Here is a 20,753-nt window from a genome sequence, read left to right as displayed (position 1 = left end):
ACATTTTGTTAATAACACTTTGCTCATTGAGTTTTAAGAAAGTTTTTTCCACAAAGTTTTAAGAGCTTTGTGTGTGTCTGCAAATATCTTCTCCAAATAGAACATATTGAAAATACTTGATAATTTACTGCAAATTGTTATCTTCTAAAAGCAAGTGATTATTACTTCAGAGGTATATTTATGATGTTGAGTTAAATCTTTTTTGATAGGAAAGTTTTAACATCGGAGAAGGCAATTCCAATAAACAAGGGCTTCCAGGAGTACCAGACAGTACATCAGCAGAATTGCAAACTTACTGTTCCCTTTAGATAAAAGGCTGAGGAGATAAATAGATATGTACTGTTTTATGAGCAAAAGAGAGCTAGGAATGATGTGGTTTTTTTCTTTTGGTTTTCTTTTCATCTTGTATCTCTTCATTAACAGTAGGGTTTGGGGGTGGGCTTGTTGGGGGGTGGAATTTTCTTTGTTCTTTTCAAAAAGTCTTGAGTGCTTTTGCACTTTCCTAGACTTCTGCTGTGATGATGTGAAGCTCTGGGGATTCTGTTCTGTGACTGCAGTTACTCCTGGGTTTAGCTGTAGGACTGAGATTCTGCTCATCTTTGGTAAACCATGGGCAGTCAGAATACAAATCAAAAGGAATGGTTATGTAGAGCCTAGGCCATGTGAGAAATCTTGTGTAGGGAAGATAAAGGTTTATGGTCCCAAGTGGTCTAAAAGATTCGTAGAGAACCTTAAGTGCTTCAGTCCCCCCCAAAAGTGGAAATGATGTATCGTGGCAAGAAAAGACTGTCAGAGAAACTGCAGTGCATAAGAGGATGGAGGATTTCTCACAGTATATAGTTACTTTGTCCGATGAGAATAGTTTTAAAACATGAATGCCTAAGACTTATCTTTTGAGTGTTCAGGACTTCCAAAACTTGCATTGTCCTTAAGTGGGTGGCTAATGTTAGAGTTTTGTTGTTGTTTGGTGGGTTTTGTTGTTTTTTTGTTTTTGGTTTTTTTGGGGGGTGGGGGTGGGTGGGGAATCTGCTTTTCTTAAGCTAACATTGATTTCCAGGCCTTCTTAAAATGTATTTTGTTTTTTCCTCCTGGTAAGTTGTAATAAGTAATCTTGAAACAGATTCTTCCAGATGTGTTCAGATTGGTCAAAATCTGTGTTATCAGGTCATTTTCAGTAAACTAGAATACTGTGTAGTGATTCTGGTATTGCTCAGCCCTAAAAACATAATAGCAGCATTTTTCCAAAGGGAAAGGAGTGAATGTGTGGGGGGGAAGGAGGCCAAAGTCTTGTCATAACAGCATAATTGGACTGTTTAGAAGTTTTTTACAGTACCAGTAATGATCACATAAATATAAACCCTTGCATTTTGCTATGATACTGTTGACTTGCATGTTTTAATAAAGTTTGGGGGTTTTTTTTAGTAACTGAAGAACTTTATGTGGGCATTTTTGTGAACATGTATCTTTGCAGATTACTCCTCTCAAGGCTTTGTTTGACTTCCTAGGTTTCTAAAAGTACCTTCCTCTTGGCCTTCTGGTTCTCATGGTTACAGGCTACAAGATTTGGCCCATGAGTATTAAAGTGATATTTATCAATAGGAGAAAACTTATAGGTTAATTCAGATTTTCTAGGTTAAAGGTATTGATGAAAAAGGTTGTACTGAATTTTTGCTTTTGAGATACTGACTATTTTATGTTAGGTACACTATAACTGAATTCCTACTGGTAAGTATGGACTGAGGTAAAATGTACTGTGTCTTCACAGAGGTAAGACCGTGTTCTGACTTTGGTTAAAGCTGGTTCATAAATATTAGAAATCCTCCACTGAATAAATAATGCAACAAATAGTATTCAGCTAGCTTTCTTTACAGAAAAAAAAATATGGAAGTGCTGCATTTTAGAGGCAAGCTGAAATTGAAAGACCTGAAATGAGATCACACACCACAGAAAGCATTGGCTATGCTGGAGAAATGTAGTGGAAAAGAGGAGAGGATTATAGGGAGAGATATTTCAGACATTCAGTTAGTTTTTTTCTACCCCAAAATACTCCAAATTAAGAAATTAACCTCAGTACTTTAGAGATGGATTCGTGGTACTGTAAATATCTGTTATGAAGAAATATTATTTGACAGAATGACAAACTGTATCTGTGATAGCAGGCCTACTTAGGGCAAATGGCAAAGTGAAGGAAATAAAATGAAAAATGACACCTCTCAGCCCACAGCAAACCAGAGAATCAGGAAAGAAATATATTTACAGGTTGTGCCTTAAGAATTAGGTGCAAAACTACTATGAAACTTGCAATACTAAAATGTTTTAGCCTAAAGTTACCCCTCAGTTATAAAGGGAGATGCATTTTTGTACAATGACCTCAAGTTTTTAGGCAATACTTTGTCTTTCCAATCTTAGTTGTTTTTTACCAAAGTATTTGTGCGAGATGACCCAGAGAAGCTGACTGAATAGTAATGAAGTCTGATAGTTCAGATTAAATATAATTTCTATATTAAGAAATTAAGATCTAAATGTATGTGAAAAGGTTACTTTTCTAACTTGCAAAGCATGGTGTTAAGGGCAAGCTTAGGGGAGTGATTAAGCAGCTTGTTGGGCACCCACCATTGTCCTTTTTGGCACCCAATGTGGGGCATGAGTCAACAGCAGTTTTGTATTAAGTTTGTATTAAGCTATAGCACTAGAAGTTATTAAATGGCAAGCTCCTGTGCAGGTCACAGAATTTGGCTGCACTGCTTATCTCTCTATTTTGCTGATCTTGGGAACATGTTAATACAAATAATGGCTAGGTGCTTTGCCTGGGCATTGATGGCCTTACTGTACTGGGGGAGCTATTTTATGGAGAGGATGAGGGAATACATCTCCTTCTTCCTACCTGGAATTGATGTGGATGGTTTTATGCAGATTCCCAAGATCCTGTTCACCCTTACATGAGCTGTTTATACTACTAATGCTGTTAGTGTATTATGGGGTTTGTGGAATCTGGTGTCATCCTGGTGTAAGAGAAGACAACTTTTGTGTGAGGCGATACTGAAATGTGCCCTGAGGTGACTGATCCCTGGGTGGCAGGACCTGTGGAAAGATTTGGCCTGGTTCCTAGGGCAGTTATCACCTCCCATGACCTGGGACTTTACACCTGAACAGGAGAGCAACCCTGGCAAACTGACTTGCCACTGATAGAAGGGTACCTTGCCTACAGCAATGAAAACTAGCATCTTCTAGCACTGTACTGGGGCCTGGCCTGTGCCTATCGAGCCACAGTTCAGTACTCTGAGGACTGTGGTTGAGGCAGGGACCCAAACAACAACTAGAGTAATTGCCACAGTAGTGAAACAGTGGACAAAGAAAACAGTGGGTCTGTTAGTACGGGAGGAGGAAGAGGAAAGGTTTGATCAAGAAACTGATCCTTCGACAAAAGTAATTGGAGGAAGGAGTAAGAGAATCCAGACAGAAATCGGAAACCACCCAGTCCCTGACCTCATAAGAACTTCAAGACATGTGGAAAGATTACAGCTGCAAGCCAGGTGAGCAGATTGCTGCCTGGCTGCTCTGATGCTGGGATAATGAAGCCAACAGTCAGCAACTGGAAGGTAAGGAAGTCCAACAGCTGGGATCCCTTGCTAGAAACTGGGGAATTGAGAGAGGAATAGGAAAAGAGGCAGCAATTTCCAGCCTCTGGAGACAGCTCCTCTCAAGTGTGAGGGCAAGATATCCATTCAAGGAAGATCTTGTGAGCTCCCCAGGGAAGTGGACTACCACAGATGAAGGCATCCAGTACCTGAGAGAATTAGCTGTGCTGAAAGTTCTCTACAGCAATCTAGACGATGAGGTCTCCAGAGAACCAGAGCATGTCCTGTGCACACTGGCTATGTGAAGGAAGGTGATTCAAAGTGCTCTAGTGTCATATTCTAACAGCTTGGCAGCAATGTGTTGGCTGGATATGGATACACCAACTGTGGAGATAGTGTCTTCTTGGCTCCAAAACTCTGAAGAAAATCTCTGTACCTCTTAATCTCTATGGGCCAGTGCCTTGGCTGTCAGGGGTGCTGCAAGAAATCAGTCCACTGCTGCCTCAGTCAGAGGGAAAGGGAGGCCCTAGGCGTATGCAGCATTGTACCCTCTGGTTCTTCCTGTGTGACCAGGGGGAGGACATGTGAAGAAGTGCAATGGTGAACCCACCTTTAGGCTGGAAATCTGTGTATGTGAACGGAGAGGGAAGACAGCTGTTCAGAAGGGGCCACCCAAGAAGGCTGTCAGCTTAGTTGCTGTAGAGACACAAGAAGGCAATCAGTGATCTTGCAGACAGAAGAACTGAGATCACCTTTGATCCTTGTGAGGGGACTTCCGGTCTGGCAATGAAAGGGTCAGACAGCAAATACTCTGACTAGGAATAGAGTCCCTGCCTTCGGCCGGGAGGAGGAAAGGGGTGACTGGGTATACCGGACTGTGTGGATTTGATGGCCTGGCACATCAGACCCACAGATGTATAAGGCTTTGGTAGACACTGGTGCACAGTGTACACTGGTGCCATCAGGGTATAGGGGCACAAAACCCATCTCGATCTCTGGAGTGACACAGGGATGCCAAACGTTGTCTGTATCAGCTGAGGTGAGCTTAACAGGGGACGAGTAGGAAAAGCACTCCATTGTAACCAGCTCAGAAGCACCTTGTATCCTTGACATAGAATACCTCAGGAGAGGGTACTTCAAGGACCCAGAAGTGTAGCCACTGTGAACACAGAGAAGATCAAACAGGTATCTACCCTGCCTGGCCTCTCGGAAGATCCCTTTGTTGTGGGATTGCTGTGAGTTGAAGAACAGCAGGTGCCAGTTGCTACCATGACAGGGCACTGGTGGAAATGCTGCACAAACCGAGACCACTGGCTCCCATCCATGAGCTGATTCATCAACTGGAGAGCCAAGGGATTATCAGTAAGACTCACTCACCTTTTAGTAGTCCCATATTGCCAGTGCAAAAGTCTGGTGGAGGGTGGAGGTTGGCAGTAGACCATCATGGCCTGAATATAGTGATGCCTCCACTGAGTGCTGCTGTACCAGATATGTTAGAGCTCCAATACGAACTGGAGTCAAAGGCAGCCAAGTGGTATGCTACAAATGACATCGCCAATGCGTTTTTCTCAATTTCTTTGGCAGCAGAGTGCAGGGCACAGTTTGCTTTCATGTGGAGAGGTGTCCAATGCATCTGGAATTGACTGCCCCATGGGTGGAAGCACAGCCCTACCATTTGTCATGGACTAATCCAAACTGCAGTGGAAAAGGGTGATGCCCCTGAACATCTACAATACATCGATGACATAACTGTGTGGGGCAACAAGGCAGGAGAAGTGTTTGAAAAGGGAAAAAGAGTAATTCAGATTCTTCTGAAAGCTGGTTTCATCATCGTAAAGAGCGAGGTCGAGGGACCTACACAGGAGATTCAGTTCTCAGGAATAAAATGGCAGGATGGATGCTGTCATGTGCTTATGGATGTGGTCAACAAGGTAGCAACTATGTCTCTATCAGCTAACAAGAAGGTAACATAAGCTTTCCTAGGCCTTGTGGGATTCTGGAGGACCCATATTTCAGATTATAGTCAGCTTGTGAGCCCTCTCTGTCGAGTAACCTGAAAGAACTATTTTGAGTAGGGCCTTGAGCAACAACAAGCATTTGAGCATATCAAACAGGAAGTAGCTTGTGTGGTAGCACTTGGGCCTGTCCAGACAGGATCAGCTGTGCAAAATGGACTCTACACTGCAGCTGGGGAGCATGGTCTCACCTGAAGCCTCTGGCAGAAAACATCAGTAGAAACCCAAGGTAGACCATTAGGGTGTCGGAGCTGATGACATTTGTTATTATGACATTTGTCTTCTGGAGCAACCACTATGAGTACTGAAGCCTTACTTCCTGGAAGTGGCTGGACATAGCCTGATGAAAAGAAGTAGAGAAGAAATCTTTTGTTTTCCTTTGCTTCCGTGTGCGGCTTTTGCTTTGTGAAACTGACTTTATCTTGACCCATGAGGTTTTTTTCCACTTTCTTCCCCTGGCCCCCGTCCTGCTGTGGAAGGGAGTGATAGAGTTGCTTGGTGGGCACCTGGTACCTAGTCAAGGTCAACCCACCACATGTGTGTATTAAGAAATTCAGATTTAAATGTACATGACGAGATTCCTTATTCAACTTGCAAAGCATGGTATTAGGGGCAAGCTTTACATAATTTGACAAGGCACCAAATTTAAAAGTATAAGGAAAGAAAACCTAAGGAAACCCAGTAAACAATTGCATGTTTGTCCTTAACAATGTTTAGTTATAAATATTTGCAAGTCTAATGCTTATACTTGTTTCAGTAGTATAACTAAAGTTAACATACAAATTGGTTTAAATGTAGTTCATAAGAAAGGTTTAAGTAGTTTGTTACCTTTCAATGGTAGAGCTTCGTATAGTGAAGAATGAAAATGGAGCAGTGCAGATAATAGAATAAATAATGAAACTAGATTTTAGAAAATGAGAGTATAGTCAATAGTATAATTTGCTGTTATAGTTGTTCAGATGTATTCAGCTGTAGCTTTTCTACAGTGTACAGTTACACAGTAGGCTTTTTTTTCCCACAGCCTTCTGTATCATATATTTGCCACAGTAAAGAGACTAGACTGTATCAGCTGAGCCAGCCCTGTAAATTCTATATTTGTGTCTCAAGACATAGGGCATTTTAGCACATTTTATTCCTTTCATTGTATGCATCATAGATACAATGTGATCATGCAAGGCTGCTTATTAAGGTGTCCCATACCGTCAAGAAGTTAGCTGCAGAGACTGCTTAAAACAGTCATCCATAGTTCGAAGAATAAATTTAGAAAAATGCTGTGTTAGACCATGCCTTTTCAAAGGCCGTAACAGATCATAAATGACTGACAAAAGCCTTTGTCATTTTTATGTGCATTAATACAAGGAAAAAAAAGAAAGAGTATATTGAAATCTTCAGTTTCGCTTGATTTCCAGCTCCTCTGGAAGTCTTTGTCATGAATCCATCCTGATGTGGTCCTCTGTATTCCCATACTGTCAGCTGCCTGGTGTAAGTTCAGCCTCACTTCCCACCCTGCAGTATGTGGATGTCTGTTGCCTGGACCTGCTGTCTTTCCTGGACTCTGATTACTCCTAAACTTGCAGGGTTTTGCTGTTAGTTGGTTTTCATTTTGTCAGATTGTTTGACCATCGCATTATATGGAAGTTCTGGCATTAAGACAGAGACTGTTATCACAGTAGTTGTTACTTCTCAATTGTTGTAAAACCAGATAAGAGGGTCCCAGAGGACAAAGCTTTGTCCTTGTGTTTGGAGTGGGAAAGAAACAGGAGAATCGGGAGCTAAAAATGGAGCCTTGAGAGATAGGAACTAGAAGTCAATAAAAAGATAGTGGGGGGTGAGAGGGAGGATTGAGGCATTAGGTGGGGAAAAAACACTCAAGTCCAATAAAGTAGCTATAGCTCTTTTTGGATAAAGCACCAAAATAACAAATCATCTTGGATGGCTACAGAAATACTACTGGATGATCTAGCCATCATCCCCTTTAGTCACAGTGCTGTACTGAATTATTTAGAACAGAAACTATCAAAGAACACACTCCGAATCCTTCAGCAGCTCTGGTGCCCAAATTTGAGTGCTTCCTATGTGAGGAACTGGCTTGTTAGATTATCACTACATTACAGAAAACTACTAGTAAATTGTATATGCATGGATGTATATTTTGTCAGGTATTGGAACAGGCTGCCCAGGGAAGTGGTTGTGTCACCATCCCTGGAGGTATTCAAAAAGCCCGTAGACAAGGCACTTCAGGACATGGTGTAGTGGGCATGGTTGATGGTTGGACTTGATGATCTTAAAGGTCTTTTCCAACCTAAATGATTCTATGATTCAATATCCATCACTTGATGATAGCATAAGACCACTTTCTTCAGGTTGGCCTTCCCAGTCAAGGCAGCCCCAGCTATAATTTCTCTCTTTCTTGACCTTACACAAGGTTTGTTACTTCCTGCCATGTTAGTAGCAGGCAATTTTTTACACAACAGTAGGCTGGATTCTTCAACATGTTCTTTGTTTTGGTGCCAGGGTGATGGTGCAAAGTATGAGAAGCTGTGTAGGTTCTGTACCAACTTCTGTAGGTTGACAAACAATTCTAAATCAGTGAGCATTCTTCTGATTTCCTTTTCATCCACTGTTCGCTGTATATTTAAGGCTTTGGGATGCTCTGAAAGTGCTCTGGCCCAACGCATACTGTGGCAGGACAGTTGTCTGCAGGCAATTCCTTTGGGAATAGCTATTTGGCACAGACCAGAGGAACTTCCTTGGGTAGAATGTGAATTGGAATCCAGAGAGTGCCATTAATTCATCTTCCTTTCATAGTTTTGTTTCAATTTATGGGGGCAAATTTTGAAAACCTGCGCTATGGTTAATTCAGAGAAGGATTAATGGAAACTCTTGTGCAGTTCCATGGATTGCCCCTTGGAACTGGGCTACAGAGAAGGAATGAAAAAGTTCCAACAAAACTATTTATCTATTACCAAGAAATTGGTATGGAAGTACTTCTGGTCAACTGTTTGGTGGTTTTTTTTTTTGTTTTTTTTTTTTTTTTTTTTTTTAATAGAAATTATGAAATATATGATAGATCTTGCTTTTTTTAAAAATCCCATAAAGTTCTATGTCTGTGTGATGACAGCAGTGTGACAGATATTCACAGCACTCCTACATTCCTCCCCCACTGCAATTAATTATACAATTTCTTTCCACCCTCACAACATTTGTTCTTTCCTTTTCTTAGCTAGCTGCAGATACAAAAATCTGTGCCACCACAAGTCTAAATCTAGTCCATCGTGTTCAAAGAGAGTTCTAAGTCTTGAAGGTGTACAAAAACGGATTCTTTTATGTCAAAGTAGCAGTAGCCTGCCACAGCTGAGGCTGTTAGTTTTAACATAATTACTGAGAAGCAGCCACAACTACTGTTGTGTTTAATGACAAACATGGTTATGGGTAGAACCTAAGAATTGCATACATAGGTTGCTGTGGGACAGAAAAGGAAGTTGTCTGTTCTATCTTAACCAGAATTGATGTTTGAGTTCTGATTTCTAATTATTTGTGTATTGATCCAACAGTTTTGGCTTTTACAGCTTCCATTCAGAAGGGTTGTATGTTAGCAACATGTATGTTAAGTTTGCTTTTATTTTTTTACATAATTTTGAATATTTTAGAAGTTAGTTTCCCTTTGCTTAGCTGAAGTCTTATGGATGTATAGTCATTTAGTGTACGGAGACTGCTGTAAATAGTTTTTAGCATCAAGTAATAAATATTGTCTAATTTAACATTAGGAGGGTGTATCTTAAATCATTATTCAGATCAGAGAAAACAATTCTTTTCTTTTGACTATTTCTAGACTACTAGTAGTTGCTGAATATTGCTGTTGCTTAGTAGTGAAATAATTTTGGAATGCAGAGGATTTAGTTTACTGTGCGTATGCAAAGTAAATTTCATGTGTGTTCAGTCAGTCATTCTTTTGAAGAATATATAGATATGAGCTTCATTCTTCAAATAAATGCCCTGCGACTGAAGCTCTGGCTGATAGCTAATGTGGACACCAACTTGAAAATTAACTAGAAGGGAAATTTCTTTGTATAATGTTGAGTGAAATTTTGTTTGATCAAAAGGAAGCATGTCACTTAGAAAAATTCTAACTCCATTTAAAAAACCCAAACTACTGAAAATTAAAAATAGCATGAAAAAGTTTAAAAGACTTAAATACTAGTTTGAAAAACAAAAAAGAAAATATTCCTTGAATTCTTTTGAGATTTTGAGAGCTGCTGTTTGCAAAGCTTGATGCGAAGTTATGAACAGTTTAAATAGTTACAAATCTATTTTTCTATAATTATTAATCTGAAAATTTTCAATAAGCTCTAACCAAGGCTTCCTTCCATAACAGGAATCATAGAATCATAGAATAGTTTGGGTTGGAAGGGACCTTTAAAGGTCAGCTAGTCCAAGCCCCCTGCAATGATCAGGGTCATCTTCAACTATATCAGGTTGCTCAGAGCCCCATCCAACCTCACCTGGAAAGTTTGCAGGGATGGGGCATCTACCACCTCTCTGGGCAACCTGTTCCAGTGTTTCGCCACCCTCATTGTAAAAAATGTCTTCTTTATATCTAATCTAAATCTACCCTCTTTTATGTAAAACCATTACCTCTTGTCCTATCACAACAGGCCCTGTTAAAAAGTTTGTCCCCATCTTTCTTATAAGCCCCCTTTAAGCACCAAAGGCTGCAATAAGGTCTCCGAGGAGCCTTTTCTTCTCCAGGCTGAATAAGCCCAACTCTTTCAGCCTGTCTTCATAGGAGAGGTGTTCCAGCCCTCTGATCGTTTTTTGTGGCCCTCCTCTGGACCTGCTCCAACAGGTCCATGTCTTTCCTGTGCTGAGGGCTCTAGAGCTGGATGCAGTACTCCAGGTAGGGCCTCATGAGAGTGGAGTAGAAGGGCAAGAATCGCCACGCTTGACCTGCTGGTCACTCTTCTTTTGATGCAGCCCGGGATATGGTTGGCTTTCTGGGCTGCGAGCGCACATTGTCAGCTCATGTCCAGCTTTTCATCCACCAGAAAAACAAGTAAAGATGTGTCAGATAGGTCAGTTGTATAATTCCAAGTGCAAAGTCATAAAAAAATGAAGCTGTTTCCCTAAATTATAAGATTGTATGAAAAATTTTATATAAATTTTATTCTTTATTTGATTGTGGTCGTTTTAATTTTTTTCACATTTGCAACAGTCTCATGGTTTCCTTTGAAGCCTTTGAATTAAAATGTATTTTTGTAAATGGAAGCTGTGAGTCTCGTGCACACTTGCTTTCTGTCAGAAGCTAGGATTTAACCCCAACCAGTAACAACAACAAAACCTGAACAGAAAAAACCCTGTTCCTTGAGCTTCAAGATAGAAACTTGTATTATGAGTTCTTAAATACCTTAAAAAAAAAAATAAAAAAAAAAATCCCTTACCAGTCATGCCACTGAAACAAACTATTGAGTGTAATTTTAAAGTAGCTTGCATCATCATCAACTAAGCTAAAATGTTCTCAAAGATGAGAATGGAGATATTCCAATGTATTCTTTGAGGTGTCTGTCACATTTTTTTCCGAGAATTTATTTTTTGAAAAAGTGAAATGTTACTTTCACCTGCTGCCTTGCCTTTTCCATCTCAATAGTCATATATTGAAGAATGTAATGTAATATGAAGGTGGTTTCTGGTTTTCTTTTTCCTTTTCTTTTTGATACTCTTAAATGAGGATTTAATCCATATTTATGCTCTAATGCTAGCAAAGAAAAATAATGTTTTCTTGTATAAAGGAAACTTGCAATCTATTTAGTAAAAACTAAATTATTTTTAATTCAGTATTTTCAAGTATCTATTCTCCTCTAACTTTCAGTGTTACAAAGCTAAAAAGGATTAGAGAATACTGTAAGTCTGTATTCTCTAATGCAAGATGTCATTTAGTTTGGAATCCTTGCAAAACTAGTGCATTGGCTGGTTAAGGTAATTACAAAAATTATGTTCCTATGACTTAACATAGTGAAGAAGCATTTAAAAAGAAATGGTTTTGATTCTGTTTACTTTGCAGCATCTGCTACTCTTTGGCATTGCCTTCCCAGATCTTTAATTCACTCACTCATGATAATCATTGAATATTACTACTATACTAATTGAAAATGTGATTCGGATTTATGCACTGAATTTCTGTACTAAAACTGTCAGCCTTGGGGTCTTAAACACTCAGTATGTTAGTAGATTTAAGTGGGAAAATTGCTACATCTCGAGGAGTTTTAAGTTTATTAGGAGCTTTTAAGTTTATGTAAATAATTAAAAAGATTATGAGATAAAGAAAAGCTAAGAATTACTGTTAAATAAAAGCAGGGCTGTAAATGAGTAGCCTACGTTTGTATGCTCTTAACTGAGTTTATGCCTAATAAGATGCAAATATTAAGAGAATTAAGATTTGGACATTGATTAAAACAGTGCTATTAATTAATGATAGAACAGATTCAAGGTGTTTAACTACAGAATTCTACCACTGGTAATAATTTTTTTTCCATTTGAAATAACTGATAAAATATGTGATTTCAAAAGCTATTTTCTTAAGGTTTTGCATTTTTAATTTAGTTTAAATTATTGTTACAAACTGATAGCTTTAGATGTAATTGTGCTAAACATGATGGTAGTATCAACTGAAATAATGTTTTGTTGTTTGTTTGGGTTTTTTTGTGTGTGTTTGGTTTTTTGTTTTGTTTTTAGAATGTGGAGTTGCAGAATATCCATTAATGCAAAAAAATTCTGGTGCCATGCATTTAAGTCCCCTAATTTCTGCAATCAAATATCTTCTGGTCCACTCTGTGTGACTATTCAGGAATTCATATTTCTATAAATACAGTATGCTGTGTAGGCAGTGAATAGAGGGGAAAAATAAAAAGAAAAACAAGTAGATAAAAATACAAACTGAAATGAACATCATAAACCATAGTATTTTAGGATAATTATCTATGTTCCAACCTTAACATGGGCAAAACCCTTTTTGATTTTGATTTGCGTTGAATAAGGAGTGCAAGATTTACTTCTTGAACAGAGAAAGATCCCTGTACTCAGATGCAGTACAAATATTTTAGGACAAGTTACTGTGTTTTGAAAAACCTTAAAGTGTAAAAGAACAGTAGGATAGAATAGAATAGGAATGTTATTATTCATTGTGGGATTGATTATTTCTAATACATTTTTCTTTGTCACATCTATTGAGTAAAGTCTGTCTATAGTTTAGCTTTATATATCTGAGTACTGTGAAGTTGTTGGTGCCTTTCTGTATAACTCAGTTATTTTTTTCAGTTGAAGGTACTTTTTGTTGAATTCAGTTCTTTCTGTTGTATCTCCTTTGCTTGCATCTGACCTTTATTTATGTTGATTTTGCTTCATTTTTTCATTTACCATGCTGTTCAGTTTTTGGATGCCAGGAGAACAAAGGTTTGTCCACTATTTGCGGTCAATTTATTTTTCAAAATTCAGTATTGCTTATTGTGTTTTTTTGTTTGCTTGTTAGAGATACAGTAATCCTGTTTACTAAACATGTTCATAGCTTTAGTTGCCAAAAGAAAAAACCAACCAGCCCCAACTCAGCCCCTCCCCATAGCCCCCTTCAATTGTAGTGAGTGCTTTGATGGACTTTATAAACAACAGTATTGTTGAGCACCATGAAGGACAGAATTACCTTTAGTCTATGAAGTAATTTAGAAAACATGGAATACTGAGTCTTTCAGCTTTGTAGGTACATATTGATTGTACTAATGGATGTGTTACTGCCTAGTGTTTGGGTTTGTTGGTTTGCCTTTCTTTGCTATTTATTTTATCTGTAGCTGACACTATTTTGTGTGTGTGTTTATTGTATTTTTTTTTTTTTCTAGAAGCACTTGAAAGATATCATTACAAATATTGTCCCATGCATTTGCTATTTTATAAGGTCATTTGGTATACTTTCATCATTGACTCTAATGATTTTTTTGTAACAGCATACAACGAAAGTTTAATCCAAGACTAATCCTACATTCAGATTCTAAATTGTGTTTTTTGTTGTTTTTGTTTTGTTTTGTTTTTTTAATTTCTTTTCTGTATTGCAGCATCTGCAAATGACAATCCAGGCACTTCAAGATGAGCTTAGAACCCAGAGAGACCTTAACCATCTTCTCCAGCAAGAAAGTGGTAACCGAGGGGCTGAGCATTTTACCATTGAGCTCACAGAGGAGAATTTTCGAAGACTTCAAGCAGAACATGATAGACAAGCTAAAGAGCTCTTCCTGTTGAGAAAAACACTAGAAGAAATGGAGCTTAGGATTGAAACACAAAAGCAAACGTTAAATGCCAGAGATGAATCAATAAAAAAGCTTCTGGAAATGTTGCAAAGTAAAGGTTTGCCATCTAAAGGAATGGAAGATGACAACGAGCGAACCAGAAGGATGGCAGAGGCTGAATCTCAGGTTAATCATTTAGAAGTGATTTTAGATCAGAAGGAGAAGGAAAACATGCATCTTAGAGAGGTAACGAAAAACTCATTTATTTGTTTAAAAGACATTGTCAAAGTACTCACAGTTTTAGAAATATACTTTAGAGTATCTAAGTGTTTTCTTTTTCTGCTCTCATTTTTTCGTAGAAAAGATATAGTTTTACATCTGTAATAAATACATAACAGGACTATATGACATTTGAAAGCAAGTATAAGAAATTATGGAAGAAAAGTAATTGTATTTGGGGCTTATAGACTCTGACATTGTTGCTTTATGTAGTTTCTGTATTCTTGTATTTTGACACACCTGTGTTTGGCAAATGAAGACCAGAACTACTGAAGAGGGAAGTAATACCTTCTGCTGCTATGAACTAGTCATGAATGCATGTTACTGTTGTGTTTGATTTTATACACTTTGTGTTTGAAATGAGTGTTTTAAAATGTTTTGCTTTCCATTTAAACAAAGGCTTCTGCCTATGTGTATTTCTAATGTATTTTCACGTGTGGTACCCCAACTTTTTAAGTAAATATACCACTTAATGTTGCCACATTAAAACACTGGTGTGTTGGCTGCGCTGTACTTTGAGAGATCCTTAATTTGATCCCAAGCCCACCCGCACCAGCTGTCCACATCACTTGTTAATGCATTTTGGGGACTGGATTTGGGATGATTGGATTACTGCAGTTGAAAGAAAATCTGGCCTGGTGTCAAGCCCATCTGCCCCTCTACATCCCAGCAGCCCATCAGCATTATCATGTGACTACCGTCAGGCAAACAAGACAGTGTGAGTCTTCCTCAGACCCTGTTGCTTTCTGTTAAGAAGGGTGAAAATTGCTGGAAGATTGTGTACAAGCTACCCACAGTAACAGAAATTGGGATAAATGGGTCTGTTTCCTTAGAAACTCAGCAACAGTGTAGTCTGAACTTCCAGTTTAGTAGAAACACCAGTTTGCCTGACAGATCAAAGGATGAATAAAATTAGTACAAGAGCATAGAAAACTATTATTGGCTCTTGCATATCATTAAGCATATGAATGCTAGAGATTTAGAACAGCTATTTACATCTACAGAATGTTGTTAAAATGTTTTCTTTGCTATGGACAAATTCTTTCGTATTTAGCTTTTGGTTACTTTGGGGGCGGGTATTCCTTTTTTTTTCCGCTTCTCTAACCTTGAATATGTATTGAGAACTCAGTGGTATCTGGGGCCCATCTAAAGCTTAGAAAGTGGAAAATTTGCAAGGCACGGTGATACATTTCAGTAAAATTTTCTTGTGAAGGTGTGGATCCTGAATCTTTTCCCAGGCAGAATTTTATTAAAAAGTGATGCCACCCATTAATGAAGTCTGAAAGTCAGTGGATCCTGGAAGGAGTTGTATAAGGAATTACTAATACTGAGTTTGTGATGAGGGAGGACTGTGGGAGAAGTTCTATAAACTAGCAAACAAGCTTCTGGATTTAGATCTGCTGTTCTCAGAGCAGTACATACACTCTGTTTCAAGGATGGATGATTTGCTATTTATATTGATTTGCTATTGATATTTGTTTTGTTATGTGACTGTATTTCACCTCTTGCACCAGTATCACTTAAGTTTGTGAATCCTAATTTGGGTATGTATTGGACATGAATAAATTTACAGTGGATATTTGAAGAAGGTTTCTAATTAGCATAGTAGTCAAGAGTAGTGAGAGAAATGGAATTAAACAGAGCTTGAAGAGTAGATAAAATGTAAGCTTCCAAGTGAAGTCCTTGGGCATCCACTTTATTGATTAGTCCAAGGAATGCTAAAAGGAGATCATATTGCTACTTATAGACTGTGCATGTTTCTGCTATATTTACATTGAATTATTTTTGTTTCAGAGTTCCCCAGGGTTACGCTCAGGGGCCAGGAAAAAAATTATTTCTCCTTCAATTTATATGAGGATATAGAGGTTGTCTGGAGTACTGCAAGTATAGAATGAGTTTTACTGGAATTTCTGCTTATGAGATGCTGATATGCCTTGGTAACTGGTCAAGGTTTAAAAACTTAATAGATTTTGCTGTCTGGAATATGTCCCTGTCAGATTGGCAGGAACTATCTAGTGATTTGGAGGTTTTGGCTAACAATTTCCTTGCTATTATAAGAATTCAAGGCTTTGGGTGAAGTCCGTCTCTCCAGCTTTCTTCCTGTTGCACATGATATTTATGGGTTTTGAGTTTGTTGTTGTTGTAGGGAGCTCTGGAAGTATGATGTGTAGGGTGTATGAACTCTTTAGAAACTATATGTTTAGTAGATGCCTGCTTGTTTTTCTAGGTATCTGGATTTGATTGTTGAAGTGGGCTCTTAAAAATTGTTCTAAGGTTCAGATTTTTTCTTTTGCTGTATTGTTACGGGAAGTTGTCTGCATGCTTTGAGGGAATATCAGATATTCTGTATAATTTTTATCTATTTGCTAAAAGTCTGAATGGATCAACATTTGATCTTCATTTATAGCTTGGTAAGTCCTTATTCTGCAGTGCTCATTTGAATTGCTGTCACTGTGTGTAGTCTTCATCCTGTACCATACAGTTTTCCAGCATGATAAAACAGGAATTACTGTGTAGAATCTTCTGGAGTGGTCTTGTCAGTGGATTGATACTTTTATTTTTTTTAACTAGTGTTTGTAAGTTTTCATCCTAACTGTGTAAATGACCTTGCAGAGTTACTGGATTTTTTTTCTTTTCCACTGAGAATGCTTTAAAAGTAAACTGGAACTTGGATACATTTTTAATTAATTCCATTCATGAATTATTTAGCATTCACACAAATTGTGTTAATCTTTCTGTATCTTTAACAAAATATTTGTCACTTTAGAACTTCACCTAAAATATTCTGTTCTCTGTATTTTTACAGGTTGGAGTATAGAGCTTGTGTTGAGTGTATTTCCGAGAAACTAGTATGCTGTCATGTGTAACATGCTGTTTGATCAAATCATGAACACTTGTTTCTCTTTAATTAGTTTTGCTATTTGACTTTCTGCCTCTCCACTTGAAACAGGTTAAGGAAGATAAACTTCTTTGTAGCAGCAAATTAATTTATTCAACGAACAGAGTTTTCTAGTGTGTCAGTTTACCCTTATAGTGATAGATTCTGCTGTAGTCTCCATCAGAAAGAGTGCTATCTATGGAAAAAAAAAGCTGAACATGGTGGCAATGAGGTTGAATGTGGAAAAAATAACTGAAGACTACTGATTTTCTACAGCCTCAATGCTACGTTAAAAAGCATATATAGATCAACTTCTCATAAGCTATGCTATTGGTATTTAGTTTAAAAATACTTTCAATCTGAAGTTTTTAAGTTCTTGAAATCTAATTGTGTACCATCCTGTTACCTTTTAAATCCCAGCTGGAGAAAGGCCAAGTCTTACATGTATTTTGCTGAGCTTTTGAGCATGTTTTCCCCTAATGCAACCACATCTTTCTTCCTTATGCTGTTCATTTCTTAGTTCTTTAAAATAGTGCCAAAGCTGGAATCTGTCTTCTCTCTTGTTCATTCACAGTCTTTTAGATCTCTCAACATGGTGGAATAGAAAGCTAATGCATGAGAAGCAGAAGAAATTGTTTTTGTTATTAATAATCACTGGTGGGTGGAATTTGACCAAACCAGAGAATTAAAATAATATGCTGTGAGAGAAACTGAAGCAACTGGTCGTGACAATTAAGGACACCCTCTTCTACACACTCATGTCTCCAACGGCTGTCAATTTTATCTCCTTGACCTGCACTCCCCTGAGCACTGATCATACTAGGAATTGGATAGTAAGGGATATATATGTTCTTTGTTATTCTAGAGCTGCTTTTGTCTAGCTAGTAATTTTTTCAACGTTTACTTAACTAGGTAGAGAGAAATAACTTTTCTTGTTGTCCTTCAGTTTATACCACTTTGTCAATTATGAAATGTTTTTCATATTAATTTTCTTCCCACTTCACATAAGCATGCACATTACCAGAAACCAATATCCTGCTGTTTTGATTCAAAATATTTTGCCACATATCCAAGAATCATGTAAAAATTTCTTTAAGTCATTGATAGTTTCTTTTTTTTCCTGTGAATAGCTGTAGCAGAATTTCATAATATAGCTGCCTTCAAAGATCTGGAATGTCTCCAGGCCTTAGATTTCTTAAAGAAGGTACATGGAAGAGGCATACAAATAGTTAGTGTACCAGAAACATAGGAATAACTCCAGAAAATGAAACAACCCTTTTTTTTTTCCTTCTTTATTTTCATATTAGCAGATTCAGACTGACTTTGGTATGTTAACTACCTGGCCCTCAAAGACTGTACTTTTCTGTAGTGTGCAGTGTACTGCATCTTTAAACTTTGTTTCACAGAGGCAAACTTGTGATGGTAGGTTTGCTCAAGTTTTGTGTTTGAAGGTCTTAAGAATGGCAAATTTGAGGAGGAGGAGGACACTTCAGCTGAGGTTGGAATCCTGCTCTTTTACAGGAATAGCAAAGAATGTCAGTGTTGGTAAGGTTCATTAAAATGTTGGGAAATAAGCTATGCAAAAGATGGGATTAGATTTCTTTCCATGTATTAGGGAATTTAAAATCCAGGCAATAAGCTTTCACAAAGATAGCTAGATTCCCAGCTTTGCAATAGTTATAACAAAAGTTTCCTTAGCTGCTGATTCACAAAGCAAGAAAGAACAAATAAAACTCTGACTGAATAGCAAAAAGTGTGAGCATGTGTTTCTGCTTCAGTTTTCGAGATTCAGCCTAGTGAGGAGAGAATGTTGAGCTCTTTTCCATGGTTTCTGAGAACTTCAGCCCAGTTTGCACTCAGTTTTCCATCACTGAGTTAGACTGAATCCTATGTCTGTGACTAACCTCACTCAAATATTTTTGTTAATGTTTTTCAAAGGTGGCTGAATTTTATTGATATTTTCTGAGACAAAATGATACAGTGTTTGCTTTGATAAGGAAATGTATCCTGTATGGAACAAAGTGGTCTTTGCAAATACACTCATGTAAGAAAAAGGACATTCTTGGGCCAGGTAGTCTCCCTGTAAGTATGTTACTGGTTGAAAATCTGTCTTGTAGCCATAATGTCATACCATGGCATTCTTCATGTTCAGAATTAAATATCATGAAGATCACTAAATATACATTCCTGTCAGAAAACACAAGGTGCCTGCCTTAAAGTTCTTAAACTGGTTATCACATGTCTCTTCTAGAATTTTAAATAAACATTTTTTTCTCTATAACTTTGGGAGAACTGTAGGTAATATGGAGATTTTATCATGTGGAAATCTAGCACAGATGTTTGGTATTACTTTTTTTAAACATAGTGACCACACATTATTTACCCTAAGTACCATTAAGTATTTTTTTATTATTGCTATTAAAAACTTGCCTTGGGCAAAGTCCCACTAAATCTCTAGTAAAGTCAAATGTTAAAATTCCAACAAGTATTTTATTATATATACATACATATATATTTCACATGCCCTCTTTATATAACATACAATTTCACTAAAACAGAATCTGAGATCATGTAGGATTTTATATGTACATTTTAACTCTTATCTTGCATGTATTCTTAAAATAATGTTGTTGCACATGGTTTAAAGCTACAGCTTTTTTATATTTAGTAGAAAGAAGAACACCACAGCTTCTTTATTATAATTTAAAGTGTACTTTTAAAACTTTCAAGGGTTTTTTAAACCTTGCTCTATCTTTGAACTCAGCTTGGTCAAATAATGAAGGCTGCTGATAGGATTTGAACTGCCATCATGAATTAGTTATTGCATGTTTTTAAAGTTATTAATGGAGCAAAGTTCCTTCTTCCACTGTGAATAGAACAGATGCCTTGCAGACTTTTGGTGTTTACTGTAAATGTCTTACACTGGAGCCAGTAGTAATTTACTAAGGAAATGCTTTATCAACACCAAACATTTCTTCCCTGAAGTTAGTTATATAGATTAACAACCATTCCAGACTGAACCTCTTTATTAGGTTCATTAGTGCCTCTTTCCTTTTATTTCTCCTGCCTCAGCTCAAAATATTAATCTAATCAGTTGCTATAAAGACAATTACTTTGTATCAAAACATCAATTGTAAAATGTGTTTTTAAGGTGACCCCTTAAGCATACAGAAGGACTTTGCAATGTTGGCAGTCACTCCAGACATGAGAAAGTAGACAGAACCTGATTATGCTCTAGAGAACAGTTATTACTTCTAACATAGCCCATTCAGATTTTGTTATGCCCCATGATGTTCAGGATTAAAGGGAGGGCAGGGACAGGTGACATTATAGTGGGGTTCTGCTACATGCCACCTGACCAGGAAGACTGAGCAGATGAGACCCTCTATAGACAGATATGAGCAGCCTCACGTTCACAAGCCCCGGTCCTCATGGGGGACTTCACCCTGATATCTGTTGGAGGGACAACACAGCAGGGCATAAGCAGTCCAGGAGGTTCCTGGAATGTATCAATGATAACTTCCTTCTCCAAGTGATAGAGGAGCCAAAGAGGAGAGGTGCTAAGCCAGACTTTGTTCTTACCAACAAGAAGGGGCTGATAGGGAATCTGAAGCTCAAGGGCAGCCTTGGCTGCAGTGACCATGAAATGGTGGAAGTCAAGATTTTTAGGGCAGCGAGGAGGGTGCACCGCAAGCTTGCTACCATGAACTTCAGGAGAGCAGACTTTGACCCCTTC

The 20,753-nt window shown here is 37.9% G+C and overlaps 1 protein-coding gene across 1 annotated transcript in view; it reads left to right on the top strand.

The window, feature by feature from the left end:
- ERC2 (ELKS/RAB6-interacting/CAST family member 2) overlaps positions 1-20,753 on the top strand; it is a 527,385-nt gene that overhangs the window by 63,280 nt on the left and 443,352 nt on the right. Inside the window, exon 3 of the mRNA XM_049826970.1 lies at positions 13,690-14,106. Coding sequence (XP_049682927.1) covers positions 13,690-14,106 — 417 coding nt within the window. The remainder of the gene's footprint in view (positions 1-13,689; positions 14,107-20,753) is intronic.

The sequence above is a fragment of the Accipiter gentilis genome, chromosome 23 (genome assembly GCF_929443795.1).
Source record: "Accipiter gentilis chromosome 23, bAccGen1.1, whole genome shotgun sequence".
In the NCBI taxonomy this organism is placed as follows: domain Eukaryota; kingdom Metazoa; phylum Chordata; class Aves; order Accipitriformes; family Accipitridae; genus Astur; species Astur gentilis.
Note: the sequence above shows the minus strand (reverse complement) of the source record. Positions and strands in the feature narration are given on the sequence as shown.